The 19,330-nt window shown below is 38.7% G+C and overlaps 1 protein-coding gene across 8 annotated transcripts in view; it reads left to right on the top strand.

The window, feature by feature from the left end:
- myh14 (myosin, heavy chain 14, non-muscle) overlaps positions 1–18,763 on the top strand; it is a 59,815-nt gene extending 41,052 nt beyond the window's left edge. For 4 of the 8 annotated variants that reach the window (XM_048152050.1, XM_048152045.1, XM_048152044.1 and 1 more), the window contains 16 exons: positions 609–753; positions 876–1,082; positions 3,735–3,839; positions 4,125–4,277; positions 4,370–4,618; positions 6,331–6,543; positions 6,680–6,892; positions 7,010–7,171; positions 7,392–7,520; positions 7,616–7,704; positions 7,953–8,076; positions 8,160–8,368; positions 11,093–11,201; positions 11,595–11,767; positions 13,546–13,572; positions 14,583–18,763. In XM_048152050.1, coding sequence (XP_048008007.1) covers positions 609–753; positions 876–1,082; positions 3,735–3,839; positions 4,125–4,277; positions 4,370–4,618; positions 6,331–6,543; positions 6,680–6,892; positions 7,010–7,171; positions 7,392–7,520; positions 7,616–7,704; positions 7,953–8,076; positions 8,160–8,368; positions 11,093–11,201; positions 11,595–11,767; positions 13,546–13,572; positions 14,583–14,772 — 2,497 coding nt within the window. In that variant the 3' untranslated portion in view covers positions 14,773–18,763. Of the gene's footprint in view, positions 1–608; positions 754–875; positions 1,083–3,734; positions 3,840–4,124; positions 4,278–4,369; positions 4,619–6,330; positions 6,544–6,679; positions 6,893–7,009; positions 7,172–7,391; positions 7,521–7,615; positions 7,705–7,952; positions 8,077–8,159; positions 8,369–11,092; positions 11,202–11,594; positions 11,768–13,545; positions 13,573–13,854; positions 13,870–14,582 lie in introns of all 8 variants that reach the window. The other 4 variants (XM_048152049.1, XM_048152052.1, XM_048152047.1 and 1 more) reach the window with 3 other exon arrangements.
- Positions 18,764–19,330: the final 567 nt, after the last annotated feature.

Genomic DNA, 19,330 nt, shown 5'->3' with positions numbered 1-19,330 from the left:
AAGATGTATTATTGTTTATTTATTTATATTAATTACAATTAGCTGACTTTTAGTGTGCTTTTTTTGACCCACTTAAGTATGGCTTAAATACATCTTTATATGTAATTTTTATAATTATTTTTATTGTCTTTAAAGCTGAACGTACTCACAAGGATTTATGGTAAACTACAATACATTTTAATGTAATTTCTATTGAAGCTTGTATGTCATGTATTTTTTTAAAATATATTTGTAATTACGCATTTGTAATGAAGTTGCAATTTAGAACATTTAAAATACATTTAATGTAATATTAAATAGAGCACTACAGTTAAAATTATAATCAAATACTCAGCATGTGCTTTAGTATGTTAGTCAACACATCAAAATAAGTGTACTTCTTTAAAGCATTACAAATTATTATTAAAACAAACAAAACAAAACAAAAAACACTTAAGTGGCCTTTTATTTATTCATACTATATTATCTGCAAGTAAAATTAAAAAAAAATATATACTTTTAAGATTTGAAGTACACTAAAAGTGCACGTTCAAAACAATTAATCATACTTTTTTTACAGAAGTGTAGACTAGAGTTAACCACAGGCATTTGTGTGTGTGTTTGTCTAGGTCTCGTCGTGAAGCTGAATTAGGAGAGCTTCAGAGATGCTTAGAGGAGGAGACCCGTCGTCATGAAGCCCAGCTATCAGAGCTCCGCATCAAACACACTGCTGCTATAGATTCCCTACAGGAGCAGCTTGACAATGCCAAAAGGGTCAGTCTTAGCATTTAAGTCAAATATAGCTTGTTTCTAAGTTTGTTTGTTTGTTTGTTTCACTGGGAAACCAGGTTTGTATTGGTACGTGTCCAACTTTTGATACGTGTGTGTGTCCACAGTCCCGTCAGTCTCTGGAGAAGGCGAAGGCTGTTCTGGAGGAGGAGCGCATGAACCTGAGTGCTGAGCTGAAGACATTACAGGGAGGGAAGATGGAGAGCGAGAGGGGCAGAAAGAGAGCGGAGGGACAGTTACAGGAAGTCAACGCACGTCTCTTACAGGCTGAGAGAGAAAGAGAAGAGCGAGAGGAACGACTTAGTAAACTCCAGGTAAAATGGGAAAAAAGTGAGAGGAAATAGTAAACAATAGTAAATAGTAAACATTTTTAATTTTTGACTAAGGGCTGATTTGTACTTCTGCGTTGGACCCACACTGTATCCTCTACACTGTAGGCTTCATTTTGGTTTTCATTTATACTTGATGGTGGCAAATAGACAGCGACTTTTGTTGCAGCTTTTTGTTAAATATCGAAGTGTATTTTATAGTGGTATAGTTATGTTGCAAGCGGAATTTTTTTGACCAGAGGGAGGGATTCTAGCAGACCAATCACAGTGCTTGCAGTCTGCGTAGAATTGACGCGTTGTTACATTTTTGGAGAGGTGCAGACTACGCCATAGCCTACGAATGCTACACGCAGCCTACAACGTAGCTATGGTATAGGTTCAACACAGAAGTATACATTTCTACACTACTTTCTCAGTGTGAACCTGACCCCGCTTGACACCAGATTTCAATTGGTTTGGTTTACGCAAAAATGGTTTTCTGAACTTTGGTGTGCACCAAGGAACTCAAGTATACCTGATAAGGATTTCCTAGGAATGGTTGATATAAACTCTGGTACAGTTCACTGTTAAAGGATTAGTTCACTTTGAAATGAAAATTAGCCCAAGCTTTACTCATTCTCAAGCCATCCTAGGTGTATATGACTTTCTTCTTTCTGATGAACATAATCACAGAAATATGAATAAATATCCTGATGCATTCGAGCTTTATAATGGCAGTAAGCATTACCAAACGAGTATGAGCTGAAGAAAGTGCTTCCATCCACATCCATCCATCCATCATAAATATGTGCTCCACAAGGCTCTGGGGGGTTAAAGGTCCTGTTTTTTCGTGGTTTTTTGAAGCTTTGATTGTGTTTATAGTGTGCAATATAACATGTGTTCATGTTTCGCGTGTAAAAAAACACAGTATTTTTCACATAATTTACTTATCTGTATACCGCTGTTTCCACTGTCATAAAAACGGGCTGATGACTTCCTTGTTCTATGAAGTCCCTCCTTCAGAAATACGTAACGAGTTCTGATTGTGCCAGCGGTTCCTGTGTTGTGATTTGACAGCTCTGAGCGCACCGTGCCCGGAAAATCACGCCTCTTACCATAACGTGGAGATGCATGCGCTCAGTGTTATTGTAAACATGTCTTTAATTTTACCCTATCAATTTGAGCCGGAATCAGACCCGGTGATTGGACTGCGGGATGAAAATAACAGCGTTTCGACGACATGGCGACAAACACACTCTACAATCGCAACTATTGTGTATTCCTGTGGGCGGAGGTTAGTCAAAAAACTGTTTTAGTGACATCATTAAAGAAGGAAGTAGAGGGAAGTAGTCCAAACTGGCCGTTCGATGTAGGCGACTTCTGTTAAATAAAATATCTCGCTTGGCATTGAACTTTGAGCTTTAAAATTTTACAGATTTTATTTATACTCTAACAACAACATTACACACTAACTAAAGTTTGAAACATGGGATCACGAAGAACGGGACCTTTAATAAAGGCCTTTTGAAGCAAATCGATGCATTTTTGTAAAAAGAATTTAAACAAGAAAAACATATTTAAACAAGAAAAAAATATTTAAACAAGAAAAAAATATTTAAACAAGTTATGAAGTAAAATATGTAGCTTCCGCCAGACCTCCTTCCTTCCTTACGAAGAAAGTGTAAACTGGCGTCACGTCAGTTAAACCTTTTCCGTAAGTTGAATAGGGAAGGTGTAGGACGTAGTGTAAGCTTTGTGAACTGCAAGAGTTTTACACTTTCTGTGTACGTTGAATACGGAAGGCGGCTCGTGTGGAAGATAGATATTTTACTTCATAACTTGTTAAATATGGATGTTTTTTTACACAAACGCATTGCTTCACTTCAAAAGGCCTTTATTAACCCCCCCAGAGCTGTGTGGAGCACATCTTTATGATGGATGGATGTGGATGGAAGCACTTTCTTCAGCTCATACTCATTGAACCCTATCACTGCCATAATAAATCTCGGCTGCGTCAGGATATTTATTAATATTTCTGCGATTATTTTCATCAGAAAGAAGAAAGTCATATACATCTAGGATGGCTTGAGGGTGAGTAAAGCTTGGGCTAATTTTCATTTCAAAGTGAACTAATCCTTTAAAGTGCTGCCACATTTACTGTTGTTAGGCAAATTTTTGCAGGCGGAATCCAGTCATTTGGAATCCAGCCAATTGGGAATTTTGCATGAGGCCAAAAGGTTTACCCATGCAGATTGTGTTGGTCAATTGGCCACATTGATCAACAGAAAGCAATTGGTTTGAAAGTAACTTTTTTTGAGCTCTGCTATTGAAAATGGACAAAGGACCTTTTTCGCTTGCAAAATTTGTGACCGCACCTTTGCTGACAGCAATCCTTCCCCTTCTGAAATTCCAGCTTAAGTTGGTAGCTATTTTAGTACATGGTAGCTGGTTTCTATTTGGTCCAAACTGGACGTTAGATGGTCCAAGCTGGTACGTGGCTGGTTTACAAACCACCTTGTTACAAACAGTACCGTGATCAATTTACTCAGCTAGTAAATGTTTGTTGCACTTTTTTAGTTTTTAAATTAAACTCTGAATCAAACCTATGTATCAAACCAATTATGAAAAGATTCTAACATTGAAATCTCTCCCTTTCAGTCAGAGCTTGAGTCTCTGTCCAACTCCCTCTCTTCATCTGACTCCAAATCTCACCGTCTAAGTAAGGAGGTCAGCAGTCTGGAGAGCCAACTACATGATGTGCAGGTAACTTATGTGTGCGCGCAAATATGCGTGTTTTAATTTGCTCTCTTCCATTACATATTAATAGGCTCATGGGACTTAACCAAACTGCTTTTGAAGAAACGCATTTGACATATTGTATCATGGTTAGATGGATGAATAGGAAATGAAATCCTCCAGAGGTTCTCCTCTCACTCTAATTGTTGTTCTATTTCAAAGCAGATCTTAGAGACTGTGATGTCTCTCTAAGACTGTGAATGTGATTGCCTCTTAATCATGCTTAATGTTTGTGTGTGTGTTATTTTCTAGGAGCTACTGCAGGACGAGACAAGGCAGAAGTTGGCGCTGGGCTCACGTGTACGTGCTCTAGAGGAAGAGAAAGCTGGATTGATGGAGAGACTAGAGGAGGAGGAGGAAAAGACCAGAGAACTTACACGCCAGATTCAAAACCATACACAACAGGTTTACACCCATTTGCACATCCTGGAAAATGCTTTAGTTGTTCAAACCATCTTTACTCCATTTTATCATTTTATTTTTTTGTGCCCATGCAGCTGTCTGATCTGAAGAGGCAGACAGAGGAAGTGAATTCAGCAGTGGAGGCCGGGGAGGAGGCCAGGAGGAAGATGCAGAGAGAGCTGGAGAACGCTACACAGAGAGAGAGAGCCAAAGAAGAAGAGAAAGAACGCATAGAAAGACAGAAAGAACGGCTGAGAGAAGAGATAGAGGACATGACCATCGCTCTGCAGAGAGAGAGACAAAACTGCACTGCTCTGGAGAAGAGACAGAAGAAATTTGATCAGGTAAAGTAGGAAACGGATGGATGGATGGAGGGGTGGATGGAGGGATGGAGGATGAATTGACTGGTGGATGGATGGATGGATGGATGGATGGATGGATGGATGGATGGATGGATGATGGATGAATTGACTGGTGGATGGATGGATGGATGGATGGTTGGAGGGATGAATTGACTGGTGGATGGATTGATGGATGGACTGATGGAAGGAGGGATTGTTTGACTGGATGGATGGATGGATGGATGGATGGATGGATGGATGGATGGATGGATGATGGATGAATTGACTGGTGGATGGATGGATGGATGGATGGTTGGAGGGATGAATTGACTGGTGGATGGATTGATGGATGGACTGATGGAAGGAGGGATTGTTTGACTGGTGGATGGATGGATGGATGGATGGATGGATGGATGGATGGATGGATGGATGGATGGATGGACAGACTAGTTGATTGATGGAGAGATGGATAGAGGGATGAATTTACTGGTGGATTAATTGATAGATGGATGGCTGCTGGATCAGTGGAGGGATGAATTGACTGATGGATTGATGGATGATGGATGGATTGGTGGATGGATGGAGGGATGAATTGACTGGTGGATGGATGGATGGATGGTTGTATTGATGGATGGACTGGTGGATGGGGGATGATGGATTGTCTGGTTGATGGATGGATGCATGGATTTACTAGTGCATCAATGGAGGAATAATGGAGGGATGAATTGACTGGTGGGTGGGTTGATGGATGGATGGATGAATTGACTGGGTGATCAATGGAGAGATGGATAGAGCTATCCCTCTCTCCATTGATCACCTAGTCAATTTACTGGTGGATGGAGGAATGGATGGATAGAATGACTGGTGGATGGATGGATGGATGGATGGATGGATGGATGGATGGATGGATGGATTGACTGCTGTGCTGGATCAATGGAGGGTTGAATTGATGGATGGATGGATGGATGGATGGATTGGATGGATGGATTGGATGGATTGATGGATGGACTGGTGGATGGGGGATGATGGATTGACTGGCTGATGGATGGATGCATGGATTTACTAGTGGATCAATGGAGGAATAATGGAGGGATGAATTGGCTGGTGGGTGGATTGATGGATGGATGGATGGATGGATGGATGGATGGACTGCTGTGCTGGATCAATGGAGGGTTGAATTGATGGATGGATGGATGGATGGATGGATGGATTGGATGGATGGATTGGATGGATTGATGGATGGACTGGTGGATGGGGGATGATGGATTGACTGGCTGATGGATGGATGCATGGATTTACTAGTGGATCAATGGAGGAATAATGGAGGGATGAATTGGCTGGTGGGTGGATTGATGGATGGATGGATGGATGGATGGATGGATGGATGGATGGATGGACTGCTGTGCTGGATCAATGGAGGGTTGAATTGACATGGATGGATGGATGGATGGATGGATGGATGGATGGACTAGTGGTTTAATGGATGGATGAGGGATGGATGGGTGGACTGACAGGTGGAATGATGGCAAGATGGATAGATGGACAGTTTGACTGGTGGGTGGATGGATGGATGTAAGGATAGAGAGCTAGATGTATTGATGGAAAGATGGATGAATAAATTCATATTTGGTCATTTAAAAAATGTAAAAAGCTTTTGATTAAAAATGAGCAGTGCAGCTCCAAATATTCATCACCCTTTGACCTTTAACCTTCAGTGTTTGGCAGAGGAGAAGGCAGTGAGTGCTCGGCTGCTGGAGGAACGGGACCGTGCAGAAGCAGAGAGTCGAGAGAAAGAGACACGCTTCCTGTCTCTCTCCAGAGCATTGCAGGAAGCAACAGAGCAGAGAGATGAGCTGGAGAGAACCAATAAGCAGCTCCGCGTGGAGATGGAGCAGCTCGTCAACGCCCAAGATGACGTGGGCAAAAATGTACAGCTTGCTTTTTACCAAATGTGCTTATACAGAGTTTATTAACATGTAATAGCATAGTAATAACAAAAACATATTCCGTTCTTTGACTTTATTGCAATTTGAACTATTGCCTCTCGTTGTCTCTGCTCCTCAGGTTCATGAGCTGGAGCGTTCTCGGAGGGCTTTGGAAACAGAGGCACAATCTCTGAAAGAACAGACCCAAGAGCTGGAGGATGAGCTGACAGAGGCGGAGAACGCTCGCCTTCGACTGGAGGTCACCCTTCAGGCCCTTAGAGCTCAGTTTGAGAGAGAGATCAGCACTAAGGAGGAGAAAGGAGAAGAAAAGAGAAGAGCACTCAACAAACAGGTAAGTGAAGGAATGAGATAATACCTGAAGATGTTCAGGATTGAAAAGAATTGATCTTTACCTCCTTTTTTCTCCTATATTTCATTTTCTTACATTTCGTCTTTTGTTCTTGTTCAGGTGCGTGAGCTTGAAACAATGCTTGAAGAGGAGAAGACTCAGAGAGCTCAGGCTTTGACGGTCAAGAAACAACTGGAGACAGAGCTGCAGGAGGCGGAGGCTCAGGTGGAAGCAGCCAATCGGGGCAGAGAGGAAGCACTTAGACAGATGAAACGTCTCCAGGTTTGTCGGTCTATTCATTTTGGAATAATCCACAACACATTTATAAAAAGGTGTTGCTGAGAGTTGTGATATAAACTAGTTGATTATCAGGAGTGATGTTTTGAATGTTTATTGTAGATCAGGGCTCAATTATTTCATTACGAAGGCCAGACTTAATTCAAATAAACCACAGGGGCCATATAAAATGTGGATATTTAGTGTGTTCTTGTGTGTTTTTCAGACTCAGATGAAGGAGCTCATTCGTGAGCTTGACGAGACCAAGTTGGCTCGAGACGAGATTGTCGCCCAGTCAAAGGACAGCGAGAAACGGCTGCAGACTTTGGAGGCAGAACTATTACAGCTGACAGAGGTGTGTTACCCTGCCTATGTAACCCAGAAGCTATTTTAAATGTCTCTTTCATTCTTTTTTCTCTCTCATTCGCTGTTATTTTGATACTCTCTCAGGAGCTGGCCGTTTCTGAGAGGCAGCGGAGACAGGCCCAACAGGAGAGAGACGAAATGGCGGATGAAATTGTCAACACTGCAACTGGAAAGTCAGTATCTGTTTGTGCTTGTTTTTGTGTTGAGGTCCATTGATCCAGAGATATCCTTATGTTTAGGGATGATGAGATGCATCTTTATGTGTATGCTTTAGAAACAACACAAAACGGCACTCACAATACATTTAAAGTCAACAAGAAAGGAAAATTTCCTCTATTAACTTGGCTAATATAATTCACTTGTGCACTGACGAATAGGCCTGTGTATTAAAAAAATAAGCCTGACTTTGTTTACCCTGCAGATCTGCACTGTTTGATGAGAAGCGGCGTCTTGAGGCAAGAATCACTCAGCTTGAGGAAGAGTTAGAGGAGGAACAAAGTAATGCTGAACTTCTAGCAGAGAGACAGAGGAAGAACACCTTACAGGTGCACAAAGAAGCACACACACACTATACTATCAACAAACACATAGAGACAGAGCACTCTATATCTCTCTCTGTATTTTTTAGGTTGAGACTCTTACAGTCCAGTTATCTGGAGAGAGGACACTTGCACAGAAGAGCGAGAGCGCACGAGAGGCTCTCGAGAGGCAGAATAAAGAGCTGAAGACTCGTCTCAGCGAGATGGAGGGAGCCGTGAAGGGGAAACATCGCCTCAGCGTCGCCGCCCTGGAGGCCAAGATAGAATCGATGGAGGAACAACTGGAGCAGGAGAGACAGTAAGAAAACAATGGGGGGTGCTAAAGAAAAAAGTTGGAGGTCAAATGAACGGATGTCTTTCCAAACCTGAATGATTTTCTTATTCAAGTTGAGTCACATTTATTTATATCGCACTTCTTACAATACAGATTGTTTCAAAGCAGTTTCACATTAATAAACAGGAAAAGTGTTAAAGGATTAGTCCACTTTTAAATAAACTTTTCCTGATAATTTACTCACCCCATGTCATCCAAGATGTCCATGTCTTTCTTTCTTCAGTCGAAAAGAAATTAAAGTTTTTGATGAAAATATTCCAGGATTTTTTTCCATATGGTAGACTTCAATGGGCACCAAACAGCTGAAGGTCAAAATTAGTTTCACTGCAGCTTCAAATTGTTCTAGCAGCTTTAAATTGTTCAAATTGATCCCAGATGAGAAATAAGGGTTTTATCTAGTGAAACCATTACTCATTTTCTGAAAAAATTTGAAAATTATATAAGTTTTAACCATAAAATTATTTAAAAGTGGACTAATCCTTTAATTAAAATTCATTAATTATGAAACAAATTCAATTTCAGCTGAAAAAACAGCGCTACAGAAGATAATTGTTACGAATGGGAGACTCAGGCAGGGGATCCAAGTGCAGCGTTTATTTACAGTGTAAGCGTGGTCGCACAGGCAGGGTAAATCAGGAGCAAACAGGAACAGCAATGGACAGGCAGAGTCGTGGTCAAGGTACAGGCAGTGGATCGAGGCAGGTAGATATCACTCATGGGTCGGTGTACAAAGCAAGGGTCAGGACAGGCAGCAACGGGTCAATAAACAGGAAACAGGCAGGATCGGTAACAATAAACAGGCAGGCAATAAACACAGGGAAACGCTCGGAAATGTCACACAGGGTAAACAAGACTTCGCGATTAGATGGTGTGAGTGAGAGTCCTTTTATAGTCCAGGTAACAAGCTGCAGCTGGGTGTGGTGATTAGTGAGGAGTGTGTGCATGGCTGTATGTGGCGATAGGTGATTGGTGTGGAGTGAACATGTGACTGACAGGGAGAATTGTGGGAAGTGTAGTCCGGGGAGTGACAGGAACAGACGGTGATCGTTACAATAATAATGTCATTATTCAGCTCTATGTTGTTTTAATTCAGTTCAATAACTGTCAATGTTGCAAAGTTCATCAATAATGAAACAAGTTCAGCTATAAGAAGCTCTATAGAAGGCAATAGAGTCATTATTCATCTCAAGTCAGTTCAGTGTTGGTTCAATTTAGTTCAATAACAGTGTCAATTAGCAAAATTAGTGTCGTTATCCAGCTGACTTTTAAACCCCTTATTCCTTGAAAAAACACAAACACAGAAGTTTAGCAGAATGTCAGAAATGCTCTTTTACATACAATTAAAGTTTATGGGGACCAGGGACTACCAAGCTCTAAAAAGGACAAAAAGTATCATAAAAGCATCATAAAATGTAGTCTGTACGACTTGTGTGTGATATTCCAGTGTTCGGAAGCCATTTGTTAAATTTGTGTGACAAACAAACTGAAATTATTCACTGAAAATCAAGCTTGACAGCCATATTTACCATTAAAGGGTTAGTTCACCCAAAAATGAAAATGATGTTATTAATGACTCACCCTCATGTCGTTCCAAACCCGTAAGATCTCCGTTCATCTTCAGAACACAGTTTAAGATATTTTAGATTTAGTCCGAGAGCTTTCTGTCCCTCCATTGAAAATGTATGTACGGTAGACTGTCCATGTCCAGAAAGGTAATAAAAACATCATCAAAGTAGTCCATGTGACATCAGTGGGTTAGTTAGAAGTTTTTGAAGCATCTAAAATACATTTTGGTCCAAAAATAACAAAAACTACGACTTTATTCAGCATTGTCTTCTCTTCCGGGTCTGTTGTATATCCGCTTTCATTCCACAGTAACGCTGCTTCTTCTTCTTCTACGGCAGTTGGCATCCAGCTTATTGGTGCATTACCGCCCCCTTCTGCTCCGGACAGTGACGCTGATGACGTGTTATCTAGTGCGCCTGAGCTTCGTTTACAGTCTGAGGGAGACGCACGCTGTATTCAAGCTATTCTACATTGTTTGTATTTTGGTATTGCTATATTTTTTTAAATGGTGCGTAGGTGTGCATGTCGCGGATGTCCTAATCGCGTCACTGTCCGGAGCAGAAGGGGGCGGTAATGCACCAATAAGCTGGATGCCAACTGCCGTAAAACACGAAAGAAGAAGAAGCAGCGGCGTCATTGTGGAGTGAAAGCGGATATACAACAGAACTGGAAGAGAAGACAATGCTGAATAAAGTCGTAGTTTTTGTTATTTTTGGACCAAAATGTATTTTCGATGCTTCAAAAACTTCTAACTAACCCACTGATGTCACATGGACTACTTTGATGATGTTTTTATTACCTTTCTGGACATGGACAGTATACCGTACATACATTTTCAATGGAGGGACAGAAAGCTCTCGGACTAAATCTAAAATATCTTAAACTGTGTTCTGAAGATGAACGGAGGTCTTACGGGTTTGGAACGACATGAGGGTGAGTCATTAATGACATAATTTTCATTTTTGGGTGAACTAACCCTTTAAATTTCACTGCATTTTTTTGAAAAAGCAAGAAAATAAAAGATTTTTTACATTATTCTTTTAACGTTCTACATTCACTGTGAAGAGCAAACCATCAATGTGACTGTTTCATGTGTCCTCTCTCCCTTTTCTCCATTCCTAGAGAGCGAGCCATAGCCAATAAACTGGTGAGGAAAACAGAGAAGAAACTGAAGGAAGTTTTGATGCAGGTGGAGGATGAAAGGAGACATGCAGATCAGTATCGAGAGCAGGTACTTCAGGGCAGTGCGTCTCAGCCTGGTGAACTGGTGATCTGGTCTGCAAGTTAATTGGCTGATTTAAAGTGATAGTTCACCCAAAAATGAAAATTCTGTCATTATTTACTCACCCTCATGTCATTCCAAACCTGTATGACTTACTTTCTTCTGTGTAACACAAAATAAGATATTTTTAAGACTGTTGGTAACCAAACAATTTCAGGTCCCATTGAATTTCGTTTTTTTTTTTTTTTTTTATACAATTGAAGTCAATGGCAACTGAAACGTACCCTAACTTAACCTACACAAACTCATGACAGGATTTGCAGGATTTTCTTCAGGGTTGTGGGTAGTTCAGTACAACTGCAATTCTACAATTATGAAATCTCTCTTTCTTTCTGTTTGTAGTTGGATAAATCTATGGGGCGTCTCCGTCAGCTGAAGAGGCAGTTAGAGGAGGTGGAGGAAGAGAACTCTCGCTCCAACGCTCAGCGCAGGAAACTACAGCGAGAGCTGGAGGAAATGAGTGACGGCATGCAGAGCATGAACCGCGAACTCAACACTCTCCGCTCCCAACTCAGGTAAAGATTATGATGGTTTTGATGGTGTGTTGTGAGGTTTGACATTTTGTGTGTAAAATTCAAAGAGAACAAAATGAAAAAAAAAAAAAGCAACAAGCAAGTTTTTGTCCTAACCAGCACTGGCCATGTCAAGCGTCAAGACATGTCACTTGTGTCACCAGTCACTTGTGTTAGTTCATTCTGCTCCACATTTATTTGGTATTCTGCATGCGGTAACATCAAAATTAATGGGTCTTATTCAAGTGAAAAATATTATTTTAATACAGGGGAGCCCAGTCCTGTTCCTGGAGATCTATCTAGATGCAGAGTTCAGATTCAACCCTGATCAAACACACCTGTCTAATTATCAAGTGCTCCTAAAGATCTTAATTAGCTGCTTCAGTTGTGTTTGATCAGGGTTGGAGCTGAACTTTGCAGCAAGGTAGATTTCCAGGAAAAGGATTGGGCACTCCTGTATTAATATGACTGAATCAATTTGACTGTATTAGGTTATAAAAAATAAAAGGTAAAAAAAATAAAAGGCTCCGATTGGGTAGAAATAAAGGGATAGTTCACCCAAAAATGTAAATTCTGTCATCAATTACTCACCCTTATATTGTTCCAAACCCATAAGACTTCTTTCATTTTCAGAACACAAATTAAGATATTTTTAATGAAATCTGAGCGATTTCTGTCCCTATTCACTCACATCTATAATGCTTCAAAATGTTCACAAAGAGATTGTAAAACTAATTCATATAAATTGAGCGGTTTAATCCAAGTCTTCAGAAGAGACATCACCAATTTATATGATGAACAGATTTAATTTAAGCTTTTATTCACATATAAACATTCATCAGTGAACGGTAAACTTGCTTGTTGGTTTGAAATGCATAAGAGTGAGTAAATGAAGACAAAACTTTCATTTTTGGTTGAACTAACACCTATGACAACATACATACATCCACTTTTTACAGTGTAGATATCTTCTCATATGTCACATGACACAGTTTAGTGTTCTGTGTGAACAGAAAAACTGCTTGTTGCTGAAAACTTGTCACATTGTGTCTGGTTAGGACAGTGAAAGTCTTTTAGTTGTTCATACATAAATCAGGGTTCGTTCAAACTTTTTGAAATTTAAGTCATGGAAAACCCATGAAAACAGCTATCTTTATGAAAAGGTACTTGATAAGTGCTTGTATTATTGAAAGACGACATACATTAAATTATATAGTGTTTAATTTTATTGATAAAACAATCTTTTTACTCCAAATTAATGCTGCAGCCTGTCTGATATACATAAACAGCCATTTTGCATGGCTATGAGCATGATATTGCTCATATAAAGATCCATATGATACAGCTTTCATTCTTCAGGTCAATCATATATTCATGGGAAAGTGAATTAGGAAAGTCATATCTTTGTCATAGTATCCTTTCAATGGTTAAAGTTACCACAGTCATTGCATGTGCTGCACTTTATTTGTACCATTTTTTATTAGTTTATTTTTATTTATCTATTTACCTTTTTTAGAATTTGAAAGATAATAAAGATCTTGTTTGATAAGTGAGATCTCTGATTGTAGTCTTTGAAAACCAAAAAAGTAGTGCTTTAAAAGTCCTTGAAAGTCCTGGAATTTCATTTTACAGTATCTGTACAAACCCTGATAAATATATTTGCATGTCATCAATCCATTTTTGTTGTACTGTGTATGCATGTTTCATTTACTCATTGTCTCATCTAATGTGTCTTATTGTATCCATCCGTATTTGTGCGTTTGTCTCCTACACCAACTCAGCATCACAGAACGGCAGAAGTCAGAACAGTAGGTTTTCATGTATAAAGCGTCAGACTGTGTGTTCTGTGTTCCTCTCTGGGCATTTCCTGTCTCCTCTTGATTCTGGTGGTGTGTGCCCTGTTGAGATTAGAGACAGTCCTGTGGAGCTGATTTATTCTGAAGCGTATCAAGATGGTGTAGTCTACATTGGATTGTGGGTCACTTCCTGTTTATAGATGGTGATGAATCACAGATTCTCTCTTCCACCAATCATGGACATTCTTTCAGTTTCCTCTTTTTTTCCCCTCTTTCTTTCTTCCGGTTCATAAGCAGTGACCCCAAAAGGTATTTGGACACTTCACAATTCACGTCTTTGTATTAGGCAACAAAATATCAAAACAAGGCTTTTTGTTTTGTGTTTTTTTGCTTTATTTTGTGTTTTGTGTTTTGTTTTGTGTTTTGCTTTGCTTTGTTGTTTTGTTTTGTTTTGTGTTTTGCTTTGCTTTGCTTATAGAACAAAACAATTAAAGCAGAACATCTGACAAAAAAGTTATTACACTGTTTAAAAAAAATTCCGATAACATTTTTTTTTTAAAAATGAACTCTTTCCCCTTCAGTGTTTTTTTGTTTTGTTTTGTTTTGTTTAGGTTTTTTTTTTTGCTTTTTTGCCACAAGTTGCCAGCCACTGCCAGCATTTTTGATAATTTTCACAAAAATGTCATCGCTGCCAGAATATTTTCTATATCAAAAGAAAGAACAGAGCCTCTACTTTTAAACGAAAAAAACAATTTTATTCTAGCGTCATGCATTCTTTTTTTTATCAACATTTGAATTTGGGTAATACTTGAAGTTTCATTAAAAAAACTAATTTTTACACAAAAAGCTGAGAAAATCAAATTTTTTTTCAAAGACTACAGCATGCGCAAGCAAAATGTAGTTCGTGTGACACAGTAAGTGTCTAAATATGCCTAAATATGTTTTGGGGACACTGTATATTTATTTCACATTTTTGTATGAATTGCATGTCATCATATTCTCTGTTTCTGTGTCTGTCTCAGGCGCGCTCCGCTCCCTATCTCCATGCGTGCTGGCCGCAGGGCTCTGGTGGATGACCTTTCTCAGGAGAACTCTGATTCTGAGGATCCAGGTGCTTCACCCACCCCGTCCAGTGGCCCGCCGGGTACCCCCACACCCTCAGACAACGCCCTGGGCCCCCCTCCCCCCTACAGCCTTACAGACGCTGAATAAGAAGGGGGAATGTGAAAGATGAACAGTTTTACTGGTTTAACTCGCATAGCTTTTGCAGTCGTACACATAACAGACCATCCATGCAGTCACACATAAACTTGAAACTAGTAAATGTGATTTATTGATTTTAAATGAACTGATGAATTAGCATGCAAGATGGAGAAAATCGGATGCAGTACTCTTATAGTACTATTTAAACCAAGCAGTAAGGACTGCAGTTTTAAAGTTGAGGAGAAAAATAAACTACATTTCCCAACATTTCTTGGGAGATACAAGTACTGTATATCGGTGCAGTATATCAGGCTTGTTGTGGCAAAATTATTATGGCCACCTCAAGCTCTTTCTCAATCAATCAAAAGCCATGTGTTTAGGAGAAATTTGCATGTTAATGGCAATCAAAGGCCATTGGGTATTGCACAGATGATCCCCGATCAGGCTAAAATGCATCATCTGTAGTTGCACAAGCCATCAAACCCTCAAACCCCTGATAAACTTTCTCTCGCTCACCCCTGAAATTATGTCATGTTTTAAGAAATTGAGAACTGAACCGGTACAGGGATATCTCTTTGGTATTTTAGAATATCTGTGTTTTAAAATTTTAGAAGTGATAGCTCTACTTCAGATAAATAGACAACTTTGCTTTTTGTTAAACATGATTTGGCAAAGATGATGATAATATGGAAGCCCATTTCCACCCCAGAGTAAAAGAAAAAAAAAAAGACAATTGCTACTTTATATGTGACTTTGATTCTCATAATTGTGACTTTTTTGCTCAATACTGTGACTTTACATTTCGCAGTTGTAAGTTTGTTTCTTGCAATTGCGACTATAAATCACAATGTGACCTTTTATCTCAAAATGTGACTTTATCGTAATTGCGACGTAATATTGTGACTTTATATCTCACAATTGCATCTTTCTTTCCCAATTCTGTCATGACAACTCTTGGAGAGATTGGTATGTTAATAGAGATTAGCATGGCAATGGATATGGCAATATTAATGTATTTTGTCTTGGCGGAATAGATCTGCTTCGCTTCTGCTGCTGCAGAGCAAGTACAGAGACTGCCAATACATTCACAGACATTGCTGTGAGGATCTAAGACATGCTGCTGCTGCTGCACATGTAACATACATGAATTAACCCCATAGCAGACCTATACAGGTGGAGCTGGGGAAGGAGGAGGGTTTCTGAAAGTGCGCTGCAGACTGCTAACAGCAACACTACCAGTATTTGTTTGAATGTTGAACCGCATCAGCTGTGCTAAGTAGATAATGATGTGACCTCTCAGCCTATGCCATCTAGAGTTTCATGTCAGAACTAGCTAATATTGTGACTTTACATCTCACAGTTGCAAGTTTGTTTCTCACAATTGTGACTACAACTAACACCTTACATGTCAAAATGTGACTTTGTATCTTGTAACTGTGACTTTATATCTCAGTGTGACTTTACATCTTGCAATTTTCTTTCTTAATATTGTGACTTTATATCTCGCAATTGTGAGTTTGTTTCTACTAATTGTGACTTTATAACTCACAATGTGATTTTATATCGCGCAATCCGTCTTGTATCTCGTAATTGCGACTTTGTATCTCACAGTGTGAATACTTCTTATTTTAAACTTTATCTCACAGTTAGTTTTTTATTTTTTACTCTGAGGTAACAAGGGGCTTCCATAGATGACAATTTATGCGCACAAAGCTATGATTGTATCAAACAGACAGAAAAGTGAGAAAGATAAAAATGCTGTTACATACGTGAGCAGTCCATGATAGCTTTTACATCTTAGCCATAACCTGACCATAAGAAAAGAACGGGGATTCAAAAAATAATAATCATTTAAAAAAAATAAATAAATAAATAAATACATGAAAGGTCAAAAAATACTGGACTTCTAGCAGAAAACAAACAAAAAAGCAGCCAAAGCTGACAGATTTCACCTCCATGTATATTTAGCAGTAACAGTTATTAGATATTTGAAATATACCTGCTCTGATCTCATTCAAACTTTAGTAATCAGTTCAACTCCCTATTAAGTTCAGGGTAACTGTGCTACAGATTGTACCCTCTTAGATACTGTGCGTAGATAGTTAGGTCGCTCTAAAGGGATGCTTTTGTCAGTAGTGACATAGATAGGTAGTTAGGATTTCTTAATTTATGTCTTAACACATCTGCTCCAGTTTCAGACTACTGACTCGTTGTAATTTTTATCAATTAAGAGAATTCCAGTATGCGGTCTATTTATTTTGTTTTGTATTTTTTTCTGCACATAGACATGACATGGTTGTTGTATAGTTTGCAATTTAAGTAGAAACAAGGCAAAATGAAAGATTTTTTGAGGGTAAGGATGGGTTTACACTTTGCAGGGTATCAGTCAGTAACACTGGACAGAATAAAAATACATTTTCACCATATAAGCTGCAATGGGCCTCAAAGAATATAACACATCAGAAACAAATAACACATGCGTTTGAGACTGTTTTGACAATGGTCAAGAGTGAGAAGCCTGTGATCAGGATTTCTGAGAGTTATGGTATGAACCTGGAAGAGATGAACCTCTGATATCTTGCCTGTTTTTCCCAGGGGTTGAAGGCTGCTAGTTGCTCCTTAATTATCTCGTTATATCAATGTAACTTTTTTTTCTCTTTTTATTTTTGTTTGATTGTTTGTTTGATCATTTTTGAATGCGGTAAATATTTATGGATCAAAGTGTTTATGTTGAACACAATCTGGGGCATATGGATGACAAAAGGGACATTATTATAGCTGTATGCATGTCAGCAGTGCCTGTAGTATCTGCAGAATATACAAAATGGATTCCATTGAAAATCACTAAGAACGGGGTCTGGAATTTGATAAATAAATTGCAATATTAGGTCTCCCTGAACAACAATCTGACTCAGACATCCTTCTCAAAGGTGCTTTTTTCATACAGGCGGTGATGTGATACATTTTAGAAAACAGTTGTTTATTGGTTCTGAAATGTTTTAATTGAATTGACGAATCCTTCGGCATGTCAAATGAAAGTTTCCCTAAACTGTACGAATGTCTCTAATATTTTCATTCTTGGATATTGTATGGTGATGAGCAAATTGATGCACTGGCTTACACTCGCTAGTTTTTCCAAGTGATTCAATTTAGCAGTATTATACTGTGAATAATAATTGTTTGTCACCAATAAGTATTGGAACATGTTTAAGATCTTTTCAGCCTGTGAAATTACAAAGTTCTTTGATTCCCTGATGCACTGATGTGTTTATTACACTGTTATTACCACAGTTATTACTATTTCATACAGTATCTGTCCCATAAATCGGAAAGCAGGGTTTTCGTATCAGATTACACTGTATGTAAAATGTCTGTAATAGGTTATGTAGATAACATTTTGATACTTTATTTGTTTTATTTGCCCCAATGATGTTTAAATTTTCAATTTTAGTGTATTTTTAATTGCCGGTCTCTAGAATCAAGTTGGAATTGTATGCAGTTGTAAAATGTTTAATGAAAGGGAGGAAACCATGCTGTTAAAGACAAAACTATAGAATCGCACACACAAGCCAAAATACTCAAGCCTTGTATTGATTGTTTTTATTCTACTTATTTGTCCATGTTAAAACACGTTCCTAAATTATATCTGCCTATGATTTCTCTGACTGTTTGCCTTTCAAGCAACTCAACATTGCTGCTAAAATGTGTTTTGTCACTGACAAATGTAGAAAATCATTTTGATCGATTTGTACATTTATCATATTTTGCAGAGCTGCAAACTCAAAAATTCAATTATGGGATAGCGTTTGAATTCAAAAACCAGTCGTATTTCTCAAAGTCCTATATTGTAGTTGAATAAATGAGCCTTGTTATACTCAACTTGTGCTTTATAATGCAGCTTTGAGCCAGTGTGAGATAAGTGGACAATAGCAGAGAATATGTATGAAAAGGAATTAAAACTTCACAGGAGATACATGTGTGTATCTGAGGTGTTTCTGAACAGGACTGTGTGCTTTTTTGCATCTGTGGAATTTTTAACCATGTCGTTTATTTGATCTTTTGCTTTATTTTGCTATAATGATAATATGAGACTGGGGTGAATTTTAATATACCATTGGTTTTGAAATCAGTGTGGTTTATTTCACACTAACACACTATCAACGATTCACCATCAGCATAGTAAATGTGGAGGACTAAGTGCCACTTAACTACCAGTTTATTAACCAAAACTATACTATAAATGGATAAATCATAGCTGAATTTGAAAAATGTACTTAGCTGATGCTTTGTCTTGTTGTATTGTATTAGTTTAGCAAAATCATTTTCTGAAGTCTATTGCAGATATAGATATTCATACATGCGTCTAACTACAGTTGCTCGAATGTTCACGGACCGGCTTTGACTGCTTACGTATAGTGGCCCATTTAAACAGGCGCTAATGAGGTATCTATATACCAACATGTCCTCCAACCAATACGAACATATAGGTCGTTTGTCATTTCCCTGAAATACGACCCATAGGAGCGTTTACTAAAGTTGTGCCTCTATCGACAACAGGACACTTTCA

The sequence above is a fragment of the Megalobrama amblycephala genome, linkage group LG13 (assembly GCF_018812025.1).
Source record: "Megalobrama amblycephala isolate DHTTF-2021 linkage group LG13, ASM1881202v1, whole genome shotgun sequence".
Taxonomy (NCBI): Eukaryota; Metazoa; Chordata; class Actinopteri; order Cypriniformes; family Xenocyprididae; genus Megalobrama; species Megalobrama amblycephala.
This window is presented reverse-complemented; position numbering and strand designations above follow the sequence as displayed.